The sequence below is a fragment of the Hyperoodon ampullatus genome, assembly GCF_949752795.1.
Source record: "Hyperoodon ampullatus genome assembly, chromosome: 1".
NCBI classification, from domain to species: Eukaryota; Metazoa; Chordata; class Mammalia; order Artiodactyla; family Ziphiidae; genus Hyperoodon; species Hyperoodon ampullatus.
The window spans coordinates 30,257,177-30,277,839 of NC_136914.1; the positions used below are offsets into that span (position 1 = coordinate 30,257,177).

At 33.9% G+C, this 20,663-nt stretch overlaps 1 protein-coding gene across 3 annotated transcripts in view; it reads left to right on the forward strand.

Annotated features, from left to right (window-relative positions):
- Positions 1–20,663, forward strand: part of FSTL5 (follistatin like 5) — a gene marked incomplete at both ends in the record, with an annotated part of 543,379 nt that overhangs the window by 420,943 nt on the left and 101,773 nt on the right. For all 3 annotated transcript variants that reach the window (XM_079698612.1, XM_079698613.1, XM_079698614.1), the window contains 2 exons: positions 233–394; positions 4,725–4,859. In XM_079698612.1, coding sequence (XP_079554738.1) covers positions 233–394; positions 4,725–4,859 — 297 coding nt within the window. The remainder of the gene's footprint in view (positions 1–232; positions 395–4,724; positions 4,860–20,663) is intronic.

Here is a 20,663-nt window from a genome sequence, read left to right on the forward strand (position 1 = left end):
CTTATATTTTCCCTGGTGCAGTCTCAGAATAGCTTTTATCCAGGGGAAACTGGTATATTTTAGTGGATGCTATTATTTGCAAACTAAGACCTTTAGAAATATCATTCATTAAATTATCATCATTAAAATAATATAATTGTAATTTTCTCGTATTACAATTTTTCTTGATTTTGGAAAATCAAATGGCAAATACAGATCACTCATTCACTTTCTTTTCCATTTCTTCTTTTAGTCCCTCCTGTAATCCGGGTGTATCCAGAGAGTCAGGCCAGAGAACCTGGGGTAACTGCAAGTCTCAGGTGCCATGCTGAGGGCATACCAAATCCTCAGCTTGGATGGCTGAAGAATGGAATTGATATTACACCAAAGCTGTCCAAGCAACTCACACTTCAAGGTGCTTTTTACTTGCATTTTTACTCTTAAATGACAATGTAAAAATTTTATTCTAAAATTTATAACACATTTTACATTATTATGAGAAAGAGCAAATAAGTCTTGGTGGCAAAAGAATATCATGAATATGAAAAAAGATATGGTTGTACCTAAGACATAATATTTGAAATAGAGTCCTTTAATATTTTTAATGTTTTAAATAATAGTCTTCTCATAATGATTAATTATGTCATTATTTCTGTCATAAGTAAAATATTAATTTTTTCTTTTAAAAACTTATCCTCTGAATTATAGCAGATATGCTGAACAGAATAATTGGATCTCTTCATTGAATACATTTCTGAAGAGACAATTTTAAATGCTTAAGCCATATGTTAAAATATATATTACAGAGGGTGTCAATAATAAGAAATTCTTTAGGAAATGTTTTGCATCATGAAATGAAAAGAGAAAAAATTCAAAATGCTACTAAATATGTTCCACATTTATGTAGTTTTACAGTTATGAAATTCTTGCATTCTCATATATACAATATTCTATATGTTCTAATAGTCTAATGTGCAGACATTAATCAATTATTTTACAGATTATAATAATCACAAATGAGTGGTATGTGTAAAGCAAACCAGGCAATCTTTCTAATGTCAACTAATCTAAATAATGCAAAAGCAGTTTCATATATGTTGATTATACTAGTAAGCAAAAAAATGTAAAAATCGTACTTCCATTGTCAGGAGTGGCCCAGGGACAGTCATTTTACTGGAGTATCTATTGCATGGCATTACATTCCTTGTTCCATGCTTTTAAATTACTTCATTTCATACTTTAGAAATGATTATATTTTCATTTTTAAAATTATTTCTGTAAGAATAGACTGCTCTTATTATTCAACTTAGAGAGTGAATACACTTTATCAGTATACATCTTAAAATAAATCTTTTAAGTCATTTACTTATTTATTTTTGCAAATGAAAAATGACATGTGAAAGTATTTTTGACCTTTCAAAGCTGAATCCTAGCAATCTCTATGTTAATATAAGTAGGTCCAACAAATTTACATGTTTACGTCTATTGATTACATCATGGTGTCTATAATCTGAGATGAGGATTGATCTGATAAACTGAAGTTAAATTGAATGAAAGTCTAATTAGCTTCTGATTTTGTCATCTCTTACCTATTTGATAGCAACAAACCATATTATATTAACTTATTTTGTTTTTGTTTTAGAAATATACAGGAAGGCAAATTTGGGGAGTTGGTTACACTCTAGACTCAACATTTGAAAGATTGGGGCATTTGTAAAATAACTATTATCATTTTTTAAAATAAGAGAAAATAAGTTAATTTTTGAGAGACTATGACAAGTAATAAAATGTAAGTAGGAAGCAGAACCTAAGAGATAAATCTGGGTGCATAGGAGTGTGAAATTCCATGTGGCTTTGTATATGATCACATATTACCAAATTACATAGTTATTTAATTATCCATTTATTCTTCAGATGCTTATTTAGCATTTGTATGTGAGGTCAAAGTCTAGGCACTAACTGATAACTGTGACAATAGATGGGATGATATGGTTATGAGAAGTAAAATTCAAAAAAGCAGAAATATTTTGGTGGGCAAATCAAGATAAATATTCGAAGGGACTAATAATTAGCAAAGAGGCAGGAGAACAAGGTGATTACAGAATGGAAGAAAAGAAAGCCAGAGATGGGAATAAGTTCAACAATGCTGGGGGCATAGGAAGGTCAAGGAAGATCATTAAAATATATTCATGGGTTAGTGATTAGTTTCTCCTTGTGACATTTAGAAAATCAGTCCTCAGTGGGCTTAGAAATGAAAAGGAGGGAAGAAGTATAAAAACCTCTTTCCAAATATTGAAAGAGTAAAAAAATAACAGTAGTAGCTGCGGGTGGGAAGGTTTAGGACTGATGAAGATATTTCTTACTTCTTGGACAAAAGGATATTGGTAAAGAGAAAGATGTATGAATAATGCAACAGGGGAAGGAGGGACAAATACAAAACAAAAAAGGAGGGGAGGTTGGCCTTGGAAAGAAACAAAATTTCCTTTGAGAATTCAATAAAAATGAAGATGTAAATGGAAACAGGAGGTTTGGGGATTAATTTCTTTCTTTTCCAGCTTTTATTGAAATTCAGTTGGCATATAAAATTGTGTAAGCTTAAGGTATACAAGGTGATGATATTTTACACATATTTTGTGAAATGATTTGGATTTACTTTTTCATCACTTCTATGTATTTCATGATATAAAGAACAAGACAACCTGCTTTGAGTGAGATGTTATTATTATGCCGGGAAACATCAAACAAAGACTAAAGATTTGAAATAAAAGTGGAGTAGGGTATGAAATGCAACTAACCGTAAAGGTCAAGTAACATCCTGTTACTTGAAAATTAGGAGATCGTGAATTTGAAAATTTGTAAATTTGCTTATGTAATAGTCTAGTACTTTAATTAAAAATTTAAGTTCAGGGAATGTTTTCTAGTTCTGAAAGCAGATGTGTCAGGATGATAAATGGACCCGGAAATTGGTAGTTCTGGTCATAGAGTAGAAAACATCTAGATATGCTAGATTATGTGGGAAAGGAGGAAAAGATAGTGGAACACATAGGTTAGAAGAACATATAAGAATATTGAGAAGAGAGAGTTTGAAGAGGGAATAAATTGAAGTTTCAAAAAAGTTCTAGAGAATTTACCTTAAGTATGTGGTCTTTGGAGAGGGCCATGTTTCACATAAAACAAGAAGCTGATCTGGGCTTAAATACATTGTTTTCTTCTCATCTTTTAGAGCAGGGGTCTGTAAATGAAGGACCACAGACCAAATCTGGAAAGCTGCCTATTTTTGTAAATAAAGCATTTTTTTTGCTTGTTTTTAGAACAGTCACATTCATTAAAAAAAAATAGTGTCTGTGGCTGCTGTCATGCTGCTATGGCAGAGGTAAGAAGTTGACACAGAAATTGTGTAGCCCACAAAGCCAACTGGCCTCTTTCAGCGGCCCTGCCAATAAAAACCTGCCAACTGTTTTGGGGAAGTGATTCTCAATAAAGGATGGGGGGAATGGAGGAGTGCAGTGATATTTGTAAATCAAGAAAGAGGTTCCAGTGATTTCAGTGACTAGCCCTCCCCAGACACTCACTGCCTCTCCATATCCTCCTAGGGATGACATTTAAGCTCTTTTCCCCTTGGTTTTCTACCTTGCTTCCCCAAACAGCGGCTCTGATTATTTAGTCTCCTCTCTGTCACAAAGAGTCGTGCCCCTTTCTACTGCGCATAGTTCATGGTGTCCTTGTGATTGGATAACATGGAACACACCACCAACATGCACACAGAGACATACAGAAAAAAAAGAAAAGAAAGTTAAAAAAAAGATGCAAACCTAAACAAATGAGCAGTAAAACACTGAATCTTAGGGTCTGATAGAACAGAAGTCCAGCCCTTACCTTTGAGGGGAGTGACCTGCATAAATTCCATGAGTCTCAGATTCCTCATTTGATAATCAGCTATTATCTGGGACAATTAAGGAATAATATATGTAAAAGCACCTCCTGTATTTCCAACATACAGTAAATGATTAATTATACACTGGTTTCCACTTTGGGGAATGCAACTCATTCAGAGTTTAGCTGCAAATATTATTTTACCAAAATTTAAAAATTGGATTAATCATTCCCTTAACCCTTTGGTTATACATTGACTATATCAATTTCCATATTATAATACTGCTTACTTTAGGTATATTTCTTGCAAACGACTGCAAATCTTACCAAAAAAATCATGTTTTTTTTTTCTGTCCCCTATACCTAATAATTCCAGATATATAATTCAGACTCAAGAATATGCTTGCTAAATGGCATTGTATTCTATTTGCATGATGTAGCTCACTTAATTCCTTTATGACATGTCTTTCCACAAGTATTCTCCTATAAATGAACCATATTGGTATTAATTAAAACTGTTGTAAAAGCTGAAGACCACGTGGATTATGAATATTAAAAATAAATATAGAAATGGAATTATGGTTTTCAATATGTAACACTTCCTATGCAAGGTAAGAAATAGGAAATGAATATAAAATATGGTGTGTGTGCACTTGATACAGAGTATTGGGATTTCTGTAATAGCGTGACCGCACAATTTATGAAATACCTGAATGCATTTGGAATAATTTGGCATGTCTCCAAAGCATGGAAGTATGAAGGGAAACAGATTAATTAGGATAAGCTAAGAGAACTGTTTGACTGTGTAATCAGAAATCACTGTACCAAAACTGAACTTTAGTTTACAGGTTGCATTTGCCTTCTGTTTTCAGCAAATGGCAGCGAGGTCCATATTAGCAATGTGCGCTATGAAGACACAGGGGCGTACACTTGTATCGCGAAAAACGAAGCGGGAGTGGATGAGGACATTTCTTCTCTTTTTGTGGAAGATTCTGCTAGAAAGACCCGTATGTATTGAATACACACACACACACACACACACACACACACCATACTCAACTTTACAAGTAAGTTTTTCCAAAAACAAAGGCATCAGAAAATGCTGTGAAAAGAGCAATGCATAAAAAGAAAAAACAAGCAAACAAAAGCAGTTTTCATATATAGGAAGGCCGGAATTCTTCAAATATTAAAAGATTTAAGGATTAAATACAAGATTGTGAAAATTTCAATACGACAACTAAAATGATTTTGTTTCTTTGGCAAGTGTACATAAGATATGTTGGGTCCTGTCCTCCCATTTGCTCATATAGGAAATTAAATCCTTTGCAGAATCCTTCTCCCAAATGATTTGGAATTCAAGGTCCAACAGTATAGCCAAGGAGCATTCTATAGTTTTAATACATCAATCATTCTTTTTCTTGAAGTTGCATTGTAGTCATGGCCCAATGGCTGTACATCAACCCTTCTTTGCAGCAGTCAGAGAAGTAAGCCACCTTGAGACACCCATCGCCCCGGCACCAACACCACCCCATGGGCTATTCTCCGCTTATAGCTAGAAATCCTTTGTCATTGCTGTACATGTCTCCTCGTTGTTTCATGAAGTTTTAACAAAAATGTACTGTCCTTTTTAAAAACTAGTACTTAGTGAAAGGAATATGGTGGCCTGGGATGCTAAAGATGGATTTTTGGTTACAGCTGAATTATTTAGAACTCAGAGTACTCTTGTAGCATTTATCAAGTGAGCTCTCTATAGGCAAACACTCAGACATTTTCTTCCCCTGGTGCACATGTGCCACGGATGGCTGTTTTGGGATTGGGTCTGGATGTACTTGGAATGGCTATTCTCCTTGTTCCAAAGTCTTGCACCTGTCTGTACCTCCTGTCAGTCTACGTTTTTGCAGGGATCCTTATATTTTGACGACCATTTACATGTGCAATTCTCTGAGCCCAGTTTTTGGATGAGGTTAAAACATTGTCCCAGGAATCTTTTCATTTCTCTTTCAATCAGTGAGTGCATGTAGACATGAGTGGATCCAATGAGGAAGTTGGGTCTTACCCAGGCCCTGACTACTGGTATATCTGTATCTATATTTCATCTGGCTAGGACAACCATCATTATAAGCAAATACTTAAATATAAAATTCTTAAGGTGAGAAAAGAGAAAAGAAAACTGGATTTAATGACCTAGATAAGGACCACCATAGTTTCTTTACCCCAATTTGCAATTCATTTCCTGTTAAAAATTAATTTTGGGTGACAAGTAATTGAAAACTTTAGTTTTCCTTGTCCTTTATAATGGTGCTGATGAGGCACATTTTGCTTTCAACTCTGTATTTTAATTTTCTTTTAATATTGGTCATGTAGTTTTCAATATATTTCTCTGTTACAAAATTGAAACACCTAGCTATAACTTCTTTAATCAATGAATCACTATCTACCAGCATGTATATCTGAGAAACACTTTACTGGAAGATTTCATATAATTTTGTCATATAAATGTGTTAGTTTAATCATAAGCTGTTTATGAAATCATGTTTTCAGTTTATTTTACTTATCACCTTAAACTCTCACAGGTCAAAATAATGCATTTTAAATATTTATTTATTTATTTATTTATGTCTGTGTTGGGTCTTAGTTGCAGTGCGTGGGCTTTCTCTAGTTGCAGCGAGCGGAGTCTACTCTTCGTTGCAGTGCGAGGGCTTCTCCTTGCCGTGGCTTCTCTTGTTGCAGAGCACGGGCGCTAGGCCCGCAGGCTCAGTAGTTGTGGCTCGCGGGCTCTAAAGATTTAGATATAAACCTGAAAATGTAAACCTCTTATAAGAAAACATAAGGGAAAACTTCATGACATTGCTTTTGGCAAAAAAAAAAAAAAAAAGTATTTTAGTTGTAACCCAGAAGTCTCAAGCATCACTAATTCATGTTTATATTCTACTATTTTGTAGGCATGCAAATACAGTTTCTTTGCAATAACAAATTTACAACTTTGACCTTTTTTGGGGGGGGGACACGTCATGCAGCTTGGGGGATCTTAGTTCCCCACACAGGAATCAAACCTGGGCCCCTGCAGTGAAAGTGCCGAGTCCTAACCACTGGACTGCAGGGAATTCCCTAAACTAATTTAATTTTTGTTAAACTTGTTTTCCACAAATTTGCGACACCATTATTAAGAACATATATATATAGTTGTTAATGTGAAAATAGCCATTTTTAGAAACTAAAGCACATAATTAAAACCAGAATAAAGTCAAATAAGTAAACTAATTGAGTAGAATATTAGTAGTGATAAAAGAAAATGAATTGAAAATGTGAGACTGTCTAGTTGAAGGCAGTTTTCCTTTTCCTTGGGATGTTTCCTAGTACTCAATAAATTGTCAGAATTCTGTATAACAGTACCAAAATCAGGTGGAGAGCACATCAGAGAAAACTATAGCCTTTTGTAAGTCCTAATATAAGAATTGCTCTGGGTTGTCTTCTAGTAATTCCATGGAAAAAGACTAATAATATTAATTATGCAAGTCACATTTGTATGTTGACAGATATTCTCAGAAAGCCAGAGAAAACAGTCACAGACCCATCAGTGATGACTTCACTCTTCTTATTTACACATATTAAAAATTACTGACTTATCCAAAATAATTTCAGAGGTCTTTTTTCCTTTTAGTTGTGTTAGGATACAACATACAGTTGACTCTTGAACAATGCAGTGTTTACGAGTGCCAACCGCCTTTGCAGTCGATTATCTGAGTAGAACTTTACAGTCTGTCCTATGTGTCTGTGGTTCCATATCCATGGTTTAAACCAACGGCGGATCGTGTAGTATTGTAGTCTGTATTTATTGAAAACAATCCCTGTATAAGTGGACCCACACAGTTCAAATGCCTGTTGTTCAAGTGTCAACTGTATATTTAAAAAGCAGATTGGAGTAAGACATGAGTTAGAATAATTTCTCCAACACATAATAGTCCTGTGATTTGGAACTACTAGTTAGCATCTCTGAGCTTTAATGTCCTTATCTGTAATACAGTATAAATACTAACTCACTAAGGGTTTTCTGTATAGATACTGTAAAGCACTCACCATAATGCTAGACATTATGCTGATTCTTACTAATTTTCTGAAAATAATTACTTCTTGCTAGAAACATTGACAAATCATTTTTAATAAGACTGGAAAATCTAGTAATTGTTAGAAATCAGTTTCCAAAATGAATGATACATATACAGAGATATAGGTATAGAGAAAGATGGAGATGGAGATGTGAGTGTATATTGACATCTATAATATTATATATCCAAACATAGAATATTATATATCTTCATACTAAAAAATTGACTCTGCTGATAAGAGTATAATTTTTCCTTTAATATAGCTATTAAGATATTTTAAATAATATATTTTTTTGCCAGGGTCCACTTTTGCCAGAGTCAAAACAAAAGCTACACTATATTTCCCCTTTACATTGGTCAATTTATATTCCTATTATACTAAAACATTATGTTGTAAGGTGATTTTCTTCTGTTTTCTTTTTGAAAGATGCAGAGAAGTATTGAATCCCATATAGACAACAATAAAAAAGGGGAAAGATTTACAACTTTTGGGTCAAATGACACAACACGGATTTTGTTTGGCTACAACTTCAGAGTAATCATCCAGCTATTTTCTGTATAATTGAGTTCTGATAGTGGCATCAGCCACATTTTTTTCTTATACTATATTTCCCAGCAATATGATGCTGTTGAGAGAAAAAATCATGCAAATCATCACAGGCCAGGGAGCTGATTTTTGTTGTACCTGAATCTTAGAATTGGAAAACCTTGAGTTACAAGCTTGTTGGCAAACCCTACTGGAATTTTTCTCATGTGACAAATTGAACTACAAGAAAGTGCTACAAAATAATATAATCTCCAGCTATATTAGGCTTAGGGTTTGATAACTAAGATTGAATAGAGTGGTATACAGGGAGGATTTAAATGCAAAGAACAGTAGAAATGGGCCCTAGAGTGGTGCTTGTAACAGGGAGTAGAAGACGATTTGAAATAATGTGAGGGGATTTTAGGTAGAGGTAGAACATTGTTTATTTGGAAACATCTTGCACATAGCATAAGCACTTAATACACTTCCATTTCCAAGGGGAGGCAATTCCCAGATGATAACAATTTATCTTCAGAATTATGGTAAATTAAAAGCAGTGTGAATGTAGGCTTCTCTGGAAAGTTTTTAAGCCTCTATGCACATTAAGCCCTGGGCACAGGTTTTATGACAACTTGCTGGGATTTTAGTAAAGGATACATTTAATCTAGCTTCTCAGAAATATTGGAATATAATATTTGAATATGTTAGACTAGTATATATGTATTTTTTTTCTTTTTTTAATTGTCACAGGCATTATTACATTGGAAATATTCAGCTATTGCTACATTCCTTACTTTAGAATTAATTTCAATAAATTAATATTTGTTGACTGTTATGAACTAAAATTCATTATGATTCTTTAAATGAGTATTTTAAATGGGTTAGACTCTACAATGAGATTACAAGAATGAACAAACTATATAAATATATAATGTTCATATAAGTTTAATAAGTATTATAAAAATATGATGAGTATAATTCACAATACTCGGATTTAGAAATATGGTGAAATGTAGCCACTTGTACCTAAATATTTCAAAAGATATATGAATGTTTAAGAAGTATTTGCCTATTTTAGAAGTAGAGGAAAGGGTCTTAAAATAGGTTAAAATATGGTATTTTTACATTTAAAGGCAGTTTAAATATGATATCACAAACTTTTGAAATAGAACATATTCTGGTAATATGAACAAGTTAATTAACCTTTCTAGTCTTCACTTACTTTCTATTTTTAAAGAGTAGAGAAAATACTTACTTCCAAAGAGCAATTGTATAGGTTTAATGAGATCATGTACGTAGCATCTTATCAATGTCTACAGAGGCTAGGAAGATAGTATAAACAAAGAATAGCATAGTCTATCAGGTATAGATGGACCCAAATGCACCAGTTATCAATTAATAATCATTTTTATACTCAACCAATATGAGTTAGGTAGAATAAATAGGAATTTGGAAAATCTATAGTTAAAGATATGGTGTGGACATCATAGCCAAGGTGATATTTAATTCTGATAGTTATAAGCTAAGTGCTGGAATCAAAAAGAACCAAATAAAAACAGATATTTGAGAAAAATGAAATAAATCAATAAATGAAAATTATTGTTAATTTTTGTTTAACATTCACTATTATTTAATAGAACTTTAAAGCAGAGTGAACAATGCATATTTCTTTTGAAAACCCCAAAAAACTCTTTAGTTAATATTTGTCACAGACATTTATATATTAGTAAGCTTATTGTGAAATAAAACACATTTAGAATAATCAGACTCATGTTGAGGTTAATCATGCTTGATAAGCATTTATTATTTTATGAGCTTTCATTACTTATCTTAAATTCTCATATTCAGGCTCTCAAATTGGCCAATGACATTGTCCCATCCTGTGAAGTAACTTGTTCATAAATCTTTTCATCTGTTGACCCAGAACATGGTGAAATGATCTGCTTTGTGATTTCCATATCTGAAGGTTATATTTTCAAAATAGCATGCTTTTCAGTGTCATTAAACAGACCTGTTTCTAACGCATTGCCATTTTTGCCCAATAGTGGAGGCCTGTCTCTCATTTAACAAGATGCTACGTGACCTGAATGTCATCAAATTGACAAGTTTACAACAATCATCAATAATCAGGGATCCCTTGCCTACAAAACAAAATATGACTCTAAGCTTTCTTATTTTGATTTATTTCCTCCATTTTGTCTACAGGACCTTATATATCTTCAGTGGAATATTCCTATATCTCATCTCATGTTACACCATGTCAATTTGCCTAATTTATTTTATGATAGAAATAGGCAAGTAATGATGATATTTTATTTATATTTCTGCAGGCATGCAGACTAAATAAGCTTATAAACAGTGACAGTGCTGAGTATAAGGTCTCTATGAAACTTTTAGAGAACCTATATACTAATATTTTGTTGGTGGTGTTCAGGAGAAAACGTTAGGATTCACTTTGATAATCCAGAATTCCAGAGGTATTGCACTTGGTGAGTCCTTTGCAAAATAGCTGTGACAGGTAGCCCCCGATTTTCATAAATTCTATTTATGCCACTTTCTTTTACAAAAGACCTACAAATATATTAGTATCAGCTTTAGCTAACCAAAAGAAATCCTAAGAGGATCTTCTTTTTTAGTAAGAAAGGTGAAGAGCTAAAATCACATCCAGCCCGCTTTGCAGCAGCCCTGTAGAGGTTAGGAGCATCTGAGCTGGAAGACTGGCACAGCCAAGCTCCTTCCCTGGAACCACACTCAGCATCATCTCAGCATCTCAGCATTAATCCCTCATAGCTGTGAACGGTGTCTGTGAGCATCTGTGCTTTACCTCCATTTATTTTGTGCATCCCTTAACAAGACGTGTCCTAAGATAATTGCCTCTTCACTTTATAGCATTTTGGTTTGTGAAAGGTTTCACAGGAACCTTCTACTTTCGGATAGTGGGGAAACCTGTACTTAGGTTCAAGAAGAGGTGAGAATTATCACTCAATGATTTTCTTAGAGTTCTCTGATATAGGGATTCTGTCAGAAAATGGTGTCAATGTGTGAAGAGTTAATAAAACAAATGTGCTGTTCAAATTCCCAGGCTCCCACGTGAGGTGCTGAAGGGAGGTGCCTTCTTAACATTTTTTGAAATCTAATTGATGCCATACATTTTTATCAACTGGGTACAAAGAGCCCGGATTATACATGCGTGTGCCTGTTATCCTCTGTTTGCCCAGATATCTGGGTTCTGATAAGAACTAATTGTTGTACGAATATGCCAGAAAGAGTGAGTCAGACAGTTTGATTACTGTTTATCTTCCTTATTTGCTTTATTTTCCAGCTTTGTGTTCATTTCCATATTTATGTTACATGCGAAATATTACTTTACATTTGAAATGTTATTAAATATGACATTTCTTAAAAGTCACTTTTCTAACTCATGCAGTAAAATTGTGTGCCAATTTAAATACAGTATCTTTCCCCTAAATTGATCTACTGTCTGTCTAATGCATACCTTTATAAATACTAAACTCTGGTATAAATAATAACAAAGCTTTTGGAAACATCCTAACAATAGTACAATTTGAATAGAAAATAAATTATTAGTGAATAAAATATTTCTTTTTGTCTGAAACATATGCTTATAGAAAGTCAAAATGTGTTTCTAGATATAGTTTGGATTCAGAAGACTAAAATTATACCATACAGTAAAGAAAAAAGGTGTATTATTTTCTAATGTAATTATTATAATGACATTCAAGTAAAGACTATATACATACATATACATATATATCACATCCAATTTTATCTTAATTATGATTATACTAATATTAATATTAGAATATAATTTTAGGGGTATGTTTCAGAGGCAGAATAAACATCAGAAAAAAAGTATGATTAGATTAAAATTAAGTTCTAATCATCAGAATTTTCCCTCAAGATATTGCCTATCTAAAAAACTAATAAGAACTTATTATCATAGGTTGATCAATAGATAGATAGATAGTTATAGATGAAACAAACCAAAGAAAACTAGGCAGTAGTTTTAAAAAGACTTTTCAGACAGAAAGAAAGATGAAGTGCCAATATATATTATGAAAAGTTGTTAATCCTCATTAGTTTTCAAGGAAACACACTTTACAATCACAGAGAAATGCCATTTTACATCTACCAGAATAACAAAAATTAAAAATCGACAAAACACCAAGACTTGATGTGATTTGGAAAAATAGGACTCATTATCCACTGCTAGAGGTAGTGTCAGTTTCACCTCCCTTTGGAAAGCACTTTAACATTTTCTGTTCAGATTTGCATATGCCTTGGAACCCAGCAGTCACACGTATTAGAGAAATATTGAATTGCCGTACATTCAGAAGTTATTTAAGAAGAACCTGACATGTACTTAATATTTTGCTATAATTTAGTTTCATTTTTATTTGTCTTTTAATTACTTCCGTATTTCCATGGTAACTGAACTAGCTTAATTTAAATACGTTTTACAATGGCTGTAATTTGATTTATGTAATTTAAATGTGTGTGAAGTTGTTACATTCCCAAGTGCGTGAATACTATTTCAAGATTAATCCAAACTCATTTATTTGTTTTCTAATGTCTGTTAGAAAAAGGATATTTACAAAATTTATAAAGTTAAGAGTTTTCATTGTAAGGCGAACAAAAAATCTACAGGGGACAATAGTTTTGTTCATTTGTGTTTTCACCTATGAAATATTCACAGAGGAAATAACAAACACGCAAACAAACATGCTGCTAGCATATGGCTAGCACTGAATAAGACAACTCTGTACTTTCAGAAAGACTATAGTTTAATTCAGTTAGAAGTTAAGGACAACTATAATACATGGTAGAATAACATAATTGTTGTAACAGACATACAAGCCAAGTAGGATAGGATTGCAACCACAGAATCATCAAATTCCAACTGAGCTGGATTGCGTAATCTTTATTGAGGTGATGACATTTGAGCGAATATTTGGTGGCTGTAGCGATACCTCTACAGCTGGAGACTTAAAAGTATATCAACTCAGGGAAGAGTCATGAACCCACATAGTGTGTTTTATTAACTTTGTGTAATATACTCATAAAAAGATTTGCTGGGAATTTGCAATACATGGTGAGAATAAATTATTGGGTAGAACCAGATTAAGGGTGGTGTTGAACTTTGTGAATAGAAAAAGTCAAATGAGGAGTCACTTACATGCTATATTTCTGCAAAGGTAAAAATTCTTTTCTACATAGTCATTATCTAGTGTTTAGATAAATATCACAATAAGCATTTTTTGTTGTGTATCTCATTATTAATATATAGTAGACATTTGAGTTGTTTTTTTTTTTTTTTTTACCTGTGCAGGATTAACCAAATTAAAATTGCCAACATGGTATATAAGACCAACAGTCGTTTATGTTGACTATTTAATCTCAAGACAGAATACGTTTTGTGTTGCTGGATACAACCCATGTGAGCATTCATTATGAGGTTGGACCATCTTCCTCTACTCATCTTTTGAAAACTATTTTGCATAATGACATTTCCCAAAAGATAGTGTTACTTGATTTATCAGCCTATTTGAGCTTCTAAGAAGAAAACGTTCATAAAATATTATTTTTAATAAATAATCATATTAAAATAGTCAAGGATAAAATTATGCCTTAGGCTGCTTTTGTCTATTAATTTGTATCCATTAAATTAGAGCAAAGCTAACACTGAAAAGATTCTATTTTAATAATAGATAAGAGATAATCTACTGCCGACTGTATGCTTTTGTGGCCCCTGAGCAATGTTTACTTCATACCAATGGGTACAATGTTGGCCAGGACACAATTCTGGCTACAGAAACTAATCTGAAAACATTTTGCTTGATACATAAATAAGTGGATACTCTGCTCATTAATTTGTTTTTAGAACATTATTATTCTACTCCAGACTATTTGATTAGACTCACTTTTAGCATATGCTTGCTTTATTTTGCTTTTTTTTTTTTTTTTTTTTTTGCGGTATGCGGGCCTCTCACTGTTGTGGCCTCTCCCGTTGCGGAGCACAGGCTCCGGATGCGCAGGCTCAGCGGCCATGGCTCACGGGCCCAGCCGCTCCGCGGCATATGGGATCCTCCCGGACCGGGGCACGAACCCGTATCCCCTGCATCGGCAGGCGGACTCTCAACCACGACGCCACCAGGGAGGCCCTATTTTGCTTTTTTAAAATTAATTTTTATTGGAGTGTAGTTGCTTTACAATGTTGTGTTAGTTTCCACTGTACAGCAAATTGCTTTTTAAAAATTATTAGAGAAGGGCCTTCCCTGGTGGCGCAGTGGTTGAGAGTCCACCTGCCAATGCAGGGGACACGGGTTCGTGCCCCGGTCCAGGAAGATCCCACATGCCACGGAGAGGCTGGGCCCGTGAGCCATGGCTGCTGAGCCTGCAGGTCTGGAGCCTGTGCTCCGCAACGGGAGAGGCCACAGCAGTGAGAGGCCCGCGTACAGCAAAAAAAAAAAAAAAAAAAAAAAAAAAAAAAAAAAAAATTATTAGAGAAATTAACTCAATTAGAGATATTGGTAGAAATAAAATTTTAATAGCTACAGTATTCTAAGATACTTAGCACCATGTCTAGCATATAATAAGGACTCAGTAAATGCTTCTGATTATTGATACTGTTATTTTGCTTCAATAATTTTAGCTTTAAATTTTTCTTAAATATGTTGAACAGTGGATACAAATTATGTAAAAGGTAAAAATGGGTAAAAGTGAGAAATGCTAGGAATAGGACTATTCAAGAAAGTGTTACAGATTAAATATTTGATATTTGTTTTTAACAGCAAACTATTTTGAGGTTGAGATTTACTTAGGAATTGCTTATACCTTTATTAACATGTATCACAACTGGCGATTTGTTACTCTTGTATCTTATATAGTCTGTTACTCCTGTGAAGCTAAATTCCCTTCTTGAATCTCCTAGTCACATGAAAAATTGTATGCTCAAGTTGGAAAAAATGCCCTTGGAACAAACATTTCAGAGTTTTATTCAAATCTGATCATTTTCCTTTGATGTTCTTTCTTGTAGAATGTGGGAAAGGTAAGTTTCATATGGAATGTTAGTAAAAAATATATATACATAGATAGGAGGGAAACCATTTTTTTCTTAAACATCTTTATTGGAGTATAATTGCTTTACAATGGTGTGTTAGTTTCTGCTTTATAACAAAGTGAATCAGTTATACATATACATATATCCCCATATCCCCTCCCTCTTGCATCTCCCTCCCACCCTCTCTATCCCACCCCTCTAGGTGGTCACAAAGCACCGAGCTGATCTCCCTGTGCTATGCGGCTGCTTCCCACTAGCTATCTATTTTACGTTTGGTAGTGTATATATGTCCATGCCACTCTCTCACTTTGTCCCAGCTTACCCTCCCCCCTCCCCGTGTCTGTTATTTGTAGTGAGGTGGATGAAGCTAGAGTCTGTCATACAGAGTGAAGTAAGTCAGAAAGAGAAGAACAAATACCGTATGCTAATACATATATATAGGGAAACCGTTTTTATATCACATTCTGGAAGTCTTGCCTGACTGCAACTTATTTTCAAGAGTGAGCAATAATTAAAGGTTACACGTGTGGAGGCCCTGCAGTATCAGAAGGCTTCAACTGAAAATGCTCTCATGTTTCAGTGCCAGCGTTCACCCTTCCCACAGCACAGCTGGCTACATTACTGTTACTTGGCCTAGTTTATTTCTCTTCCTGTCACTTCTCTCTGAGCAGCTTTGACCCCATTCTCTTTTACTCTGTTGCAGTCACTACAGCTGCTGGAGTATCACTGTTGTTTGTTCTGACCTTTTTCCAGTTCTGACAATGGAAGGAAGACGGGCAGCTGGCATTGTTCTCTCTTACTAATACAGAATCTGTGTTGTGTGGGAGTGGGGATGGGAAAGGAGGGGAGAGATGAAAGAATTAGAGGAGAACAGAATAGTTTATTCCTTTTTAAAAAAATTTTGTAATTGAACCATAGTTGATTTACAATATTGTGTTAGTTTCAGATTGTAAAGCAACTATACCCCAATTAAAAAAATAGTTTATTCCTTTTATGATTTTCCACCATTGTTTCTCCAGTGTAACAGTTTGAACTAGCAGCTCCCAGGAGTAGCAATAAGATTTCAAATTAAGAGGATGATACATGTTAAAGTAATATGGGCACTAACTGCAAATTTCTAATCTTAATGTGTAGTGGTGGTTTCTTTACCTGGCTTTAGATACTGACGTCACTTCTTCATGTTTTAATTTTCCCTTCTAACGTGATGAGGTAGAATTTTGTTTCTCAATCTCATCTTCAGGCATTTAAAACCAGGGATGACAATGTCTCACAGAGAAGCCTCCTAAAAGATTAGAGATTTAAAATCAGGTAGCGGGCTTCCCTGGTGGCGCAGTGGTTGAGAGTCCGCCTGCCGACGCAGGAGACATGGGTTCGTGCCCCGGTCCGGGAGGATCCCACATGCCGCGGAGCGGCAGGGCCCGTGAGCCGTGGCCGTTGAGCCTGTGCGTCCGGAGCCTGTGCTCCGTGATGGGAGAGGCCAAAACAGTGAGAGGCCCGCATACCGGAAAAATAAATAAATAAATAAATAAATAAATAAATAAATAAAATCAGGTAGCATTATGACCCGCAGTTTTAATGGGACAACGTAAGAAACATAGAAAAAACAAAAACAAACAAACAAAAAAAAACTGTGGATGACTTCAGATATTTTTCTGGTTTTACTATATTGTCATCCCTTTTTAAATACAGTATTGAATCTTTTTTTATTTTAAATTTTAAAAATTAACAATTTTTAAGGTTACTTTCCATTTACAGTTACTACAAAATATTGATTATATCCCCTATGATGTACAATACACCCTTGAGCCTATCTTACACCCAATGGTTTGTGCGTCTCACTTCCCCACCCCTATGTTGCCTCTCCCCACTGGTAACCACTAGTTTGTTCTCTATACCTGTGAGTCTGCTTCTTTTTGGTTATATTCACTAGTTTATTGTATTTTTTAGATTCCACATATAAGTGACATCATACAGTATTTGTCTTTCTCTGTCTGACTTATTTCACTTAGCATAATGCCTTCCAAGTCCATCAGTGTTGCTGAAAATGGCAAAATTTCATTCTCTTTATGGCTGAGTACTGTTCTATTGTATATATACACCACATCCAGTTAGCTGTTGATAGACACTTAGGTTGCTTCCATATCTTGGCAACTGTAAATAACGGTGCTATGAACTTTGGGGTGCATGTATCTTTTCAAATTCCTTTTTGTTTCTTTTGGATATATACCTGGGAGTGGAATTGCTGGGTTGTTTTGTAGTTCTATTTTTAGTGTTTTGAGAAATCTCTGTACAGTTTTCCAGAGTGGCTGCACCAATTTACATTCCCACCAGCAGTGCACAAGGGTTCCCTTTTCTCCACATTCTCGCCAACATTTGTTATTTTTGTTCCTTTTGATGATAGCCTTTCTGACAAGTGTGAGTTAATATCTCATTGTGGTTTTGATTTGCATTTCCCTAATGACTGGAGTCGTTGAGCATCTTTTCATGTGCCTGTTGGCCACCTGCATGTCTTCTTTGGAAAATTATCTATTCAGTTCTTCTGCCCATTTTTTAATGTGGTTGCTTTTTGTTTTTTGTTTGTTTGTTTTGATGTTGAGTTGTATGAACTATTTTTATATGTTGTATATTAATCCCTAATTGGTCATATCATTTGCAAATTAAAACACCATGTGTCTCACTTCATTCATCTAAATAATATGCTTTTAAAACAGGTAGGTAAATTATAATAACTAGGGACCTCCCTGGTGGTCCAGTGGTTAAGACTTCATCTTCCAGTGCAGGGGGTGAGGGTTGGATCCCTGGTTGGGGGGCTAAGATCCCACAGGCCTCGCAGCCAAAAATCCAAACATAAAGCAGTATTGTAACAAATGCAATAAAGACTTTAAAAAATGGTCCACATCAAAAAAAATATTTTAAAAAATCCTAATAACTAGGATACATCAAGAATTTTAGGAAAACAGAGTAATAAGTGACAATGCCCTGAAAAGTTGAGAACGTAACAGCTTATGATGTCATTTTAAGCAGGACCTGCCATTTGCTCTCCACTAATGTGAGCAAAACAAAGAGACTAACGTCTTTTGAGTAAATACTACTTTCAGAATTATGTCAGATAGAAGAAAAATTATCCCAGAAAAAATAGAAAGAGAGACATCAGGCTAACATTGAATTGACCTAATCCTATTCAACAAATGACTCAATGAACAAGTTGGATGTGCTGTGTACAGCTAACTCATCTTGGAACCATCAGGATATTTTGTAATTTAAGATCACAAGTTCTTCCATGACTAAGCTGAAATTCCTTTATGAATGTCATTATTAGTTTGTAATTCTCCAATTAATATTTTTACATCAAAATTCTTACTATTAACACATATCTGGGTTCTCTATCATAAAATTCTATGAGAACAAAGACATATTTAAGGTACTTTGGAGAAGAAAATTTCAGTTCTAGGGTTAGCCATCCTTTTAATCCCACAATACGTGACCTTATTGCTATAAGATGGGGGTTTAACAGATTGAGAATGTCAGGTTTCACACTACTGTTTAACAGTGCCGAGCCTGGAACTATTTTGTAAAAGCAAATCAAAAGCAATATGGAATTCATGTTAATCCACACAATGTAAACACTTGAACCAATTTTACAAAGTAAATTGAATTTACTATGGAACTTGCCATTGGCCTGCTAATAAGGCTTTTCATGTTTGAGAAAGAATGTCTGAAGGGGCATGTAAATATCTGTTCCTCCACACTGTGTACACTCAAATGTTATACTGTTTCTCTGCATTACAAGACAAGATATATAAGCCATATTACTGCTGCAAGTTGCTTCATTTTTGAGTTATAATATAAAGTTCTTATCTTTGAAGTTATGTTTATATGTATGTTTAGCAAAAATATATATTCATTTTCAAAAAAGTACATGTGCACTTATGTATATAAACATATGTGTTGTGTGTATACATACACTAGTGTGTGTGTGTGCACATGCCAGGCACTGTTCTAAGCAACTGAACATTTTTAGCTCGTTGAATGCTCATAAAATCTTCATACTGCCTGATTTTCTGTTCTATGTCATGCAGTTTCTTTAAAAATCTGTTCCAAGAAGAAGTTAACCTCTGTTAACTTATAATCAGCTTGTTTTATGAGACATTATGTCATCTTCTACATGAACACTTTCTCAGGCAGTGTAAAGTCCAATATATTTTTAAATCTTGTGACGACTAATCTTGTGATGAAATTTCCAATACTACGGTTATGGCCTACTTCAGTGATTATGCTGTTAAGGTGTCTGCTGACTTTCATTGCCCTGTTTTATATCTGTTTTATAATGTCTTTAGAGATAAGCAAATGTAACCGAATTATAAACTATATATTTAACCAAAATGCCTTAAATATCATGATATTTAATTTATTTGTGGATTGTAATTGTAATGTGTAATTTCCCTCTCAAAATACTTATCTAAAAATCTTCACTTACCTGAATGATAAATAACTTTTTAATGTAGCCAGTTTCCTTCAGAGAATGTATATCTTTTATTTTATACCATGTTTAAATATAATTAGATCTATATGTTAACATTGTATGTAATATAAATATATTAAATATGTATATTTGAATACATATTAAATAGTGGGGAGTTCAGAATATGAGAGGGATAAAAATTGCTAGAAATAATACCCTTTTATAAAAACTGATATTCATTGCTACAGCTTTAAAGTCTACCATCTTTAATTATTTCTTTGCACATATGCTAATTAACATCCAAGCAGTCTTCTATTTTTCTAATAATTTTGTTCTCTCAAATGATAATAAAGAGAATCCTCTGGTAGCCCTAATGATAGGTTAGAATATACTTTTATTCAACTATTTTTTTTTTTTGGCTACCTCTCTATTAATTTAATTTCTATAGGTATGATGATCTTGAGTTCTACTTAGGAGATATATAGATAGATAGATAGATAGATAGATAGCTTAGATAGATATAACATTATGTGCCATGTACTACTTAAAATGTGTGATAATCATTTTATTTTTCAAATTCTCTAATTCACCATGTGGTGTATTTTCTAGATGAGGAAGTCAAAGCAAAAGAGGAAG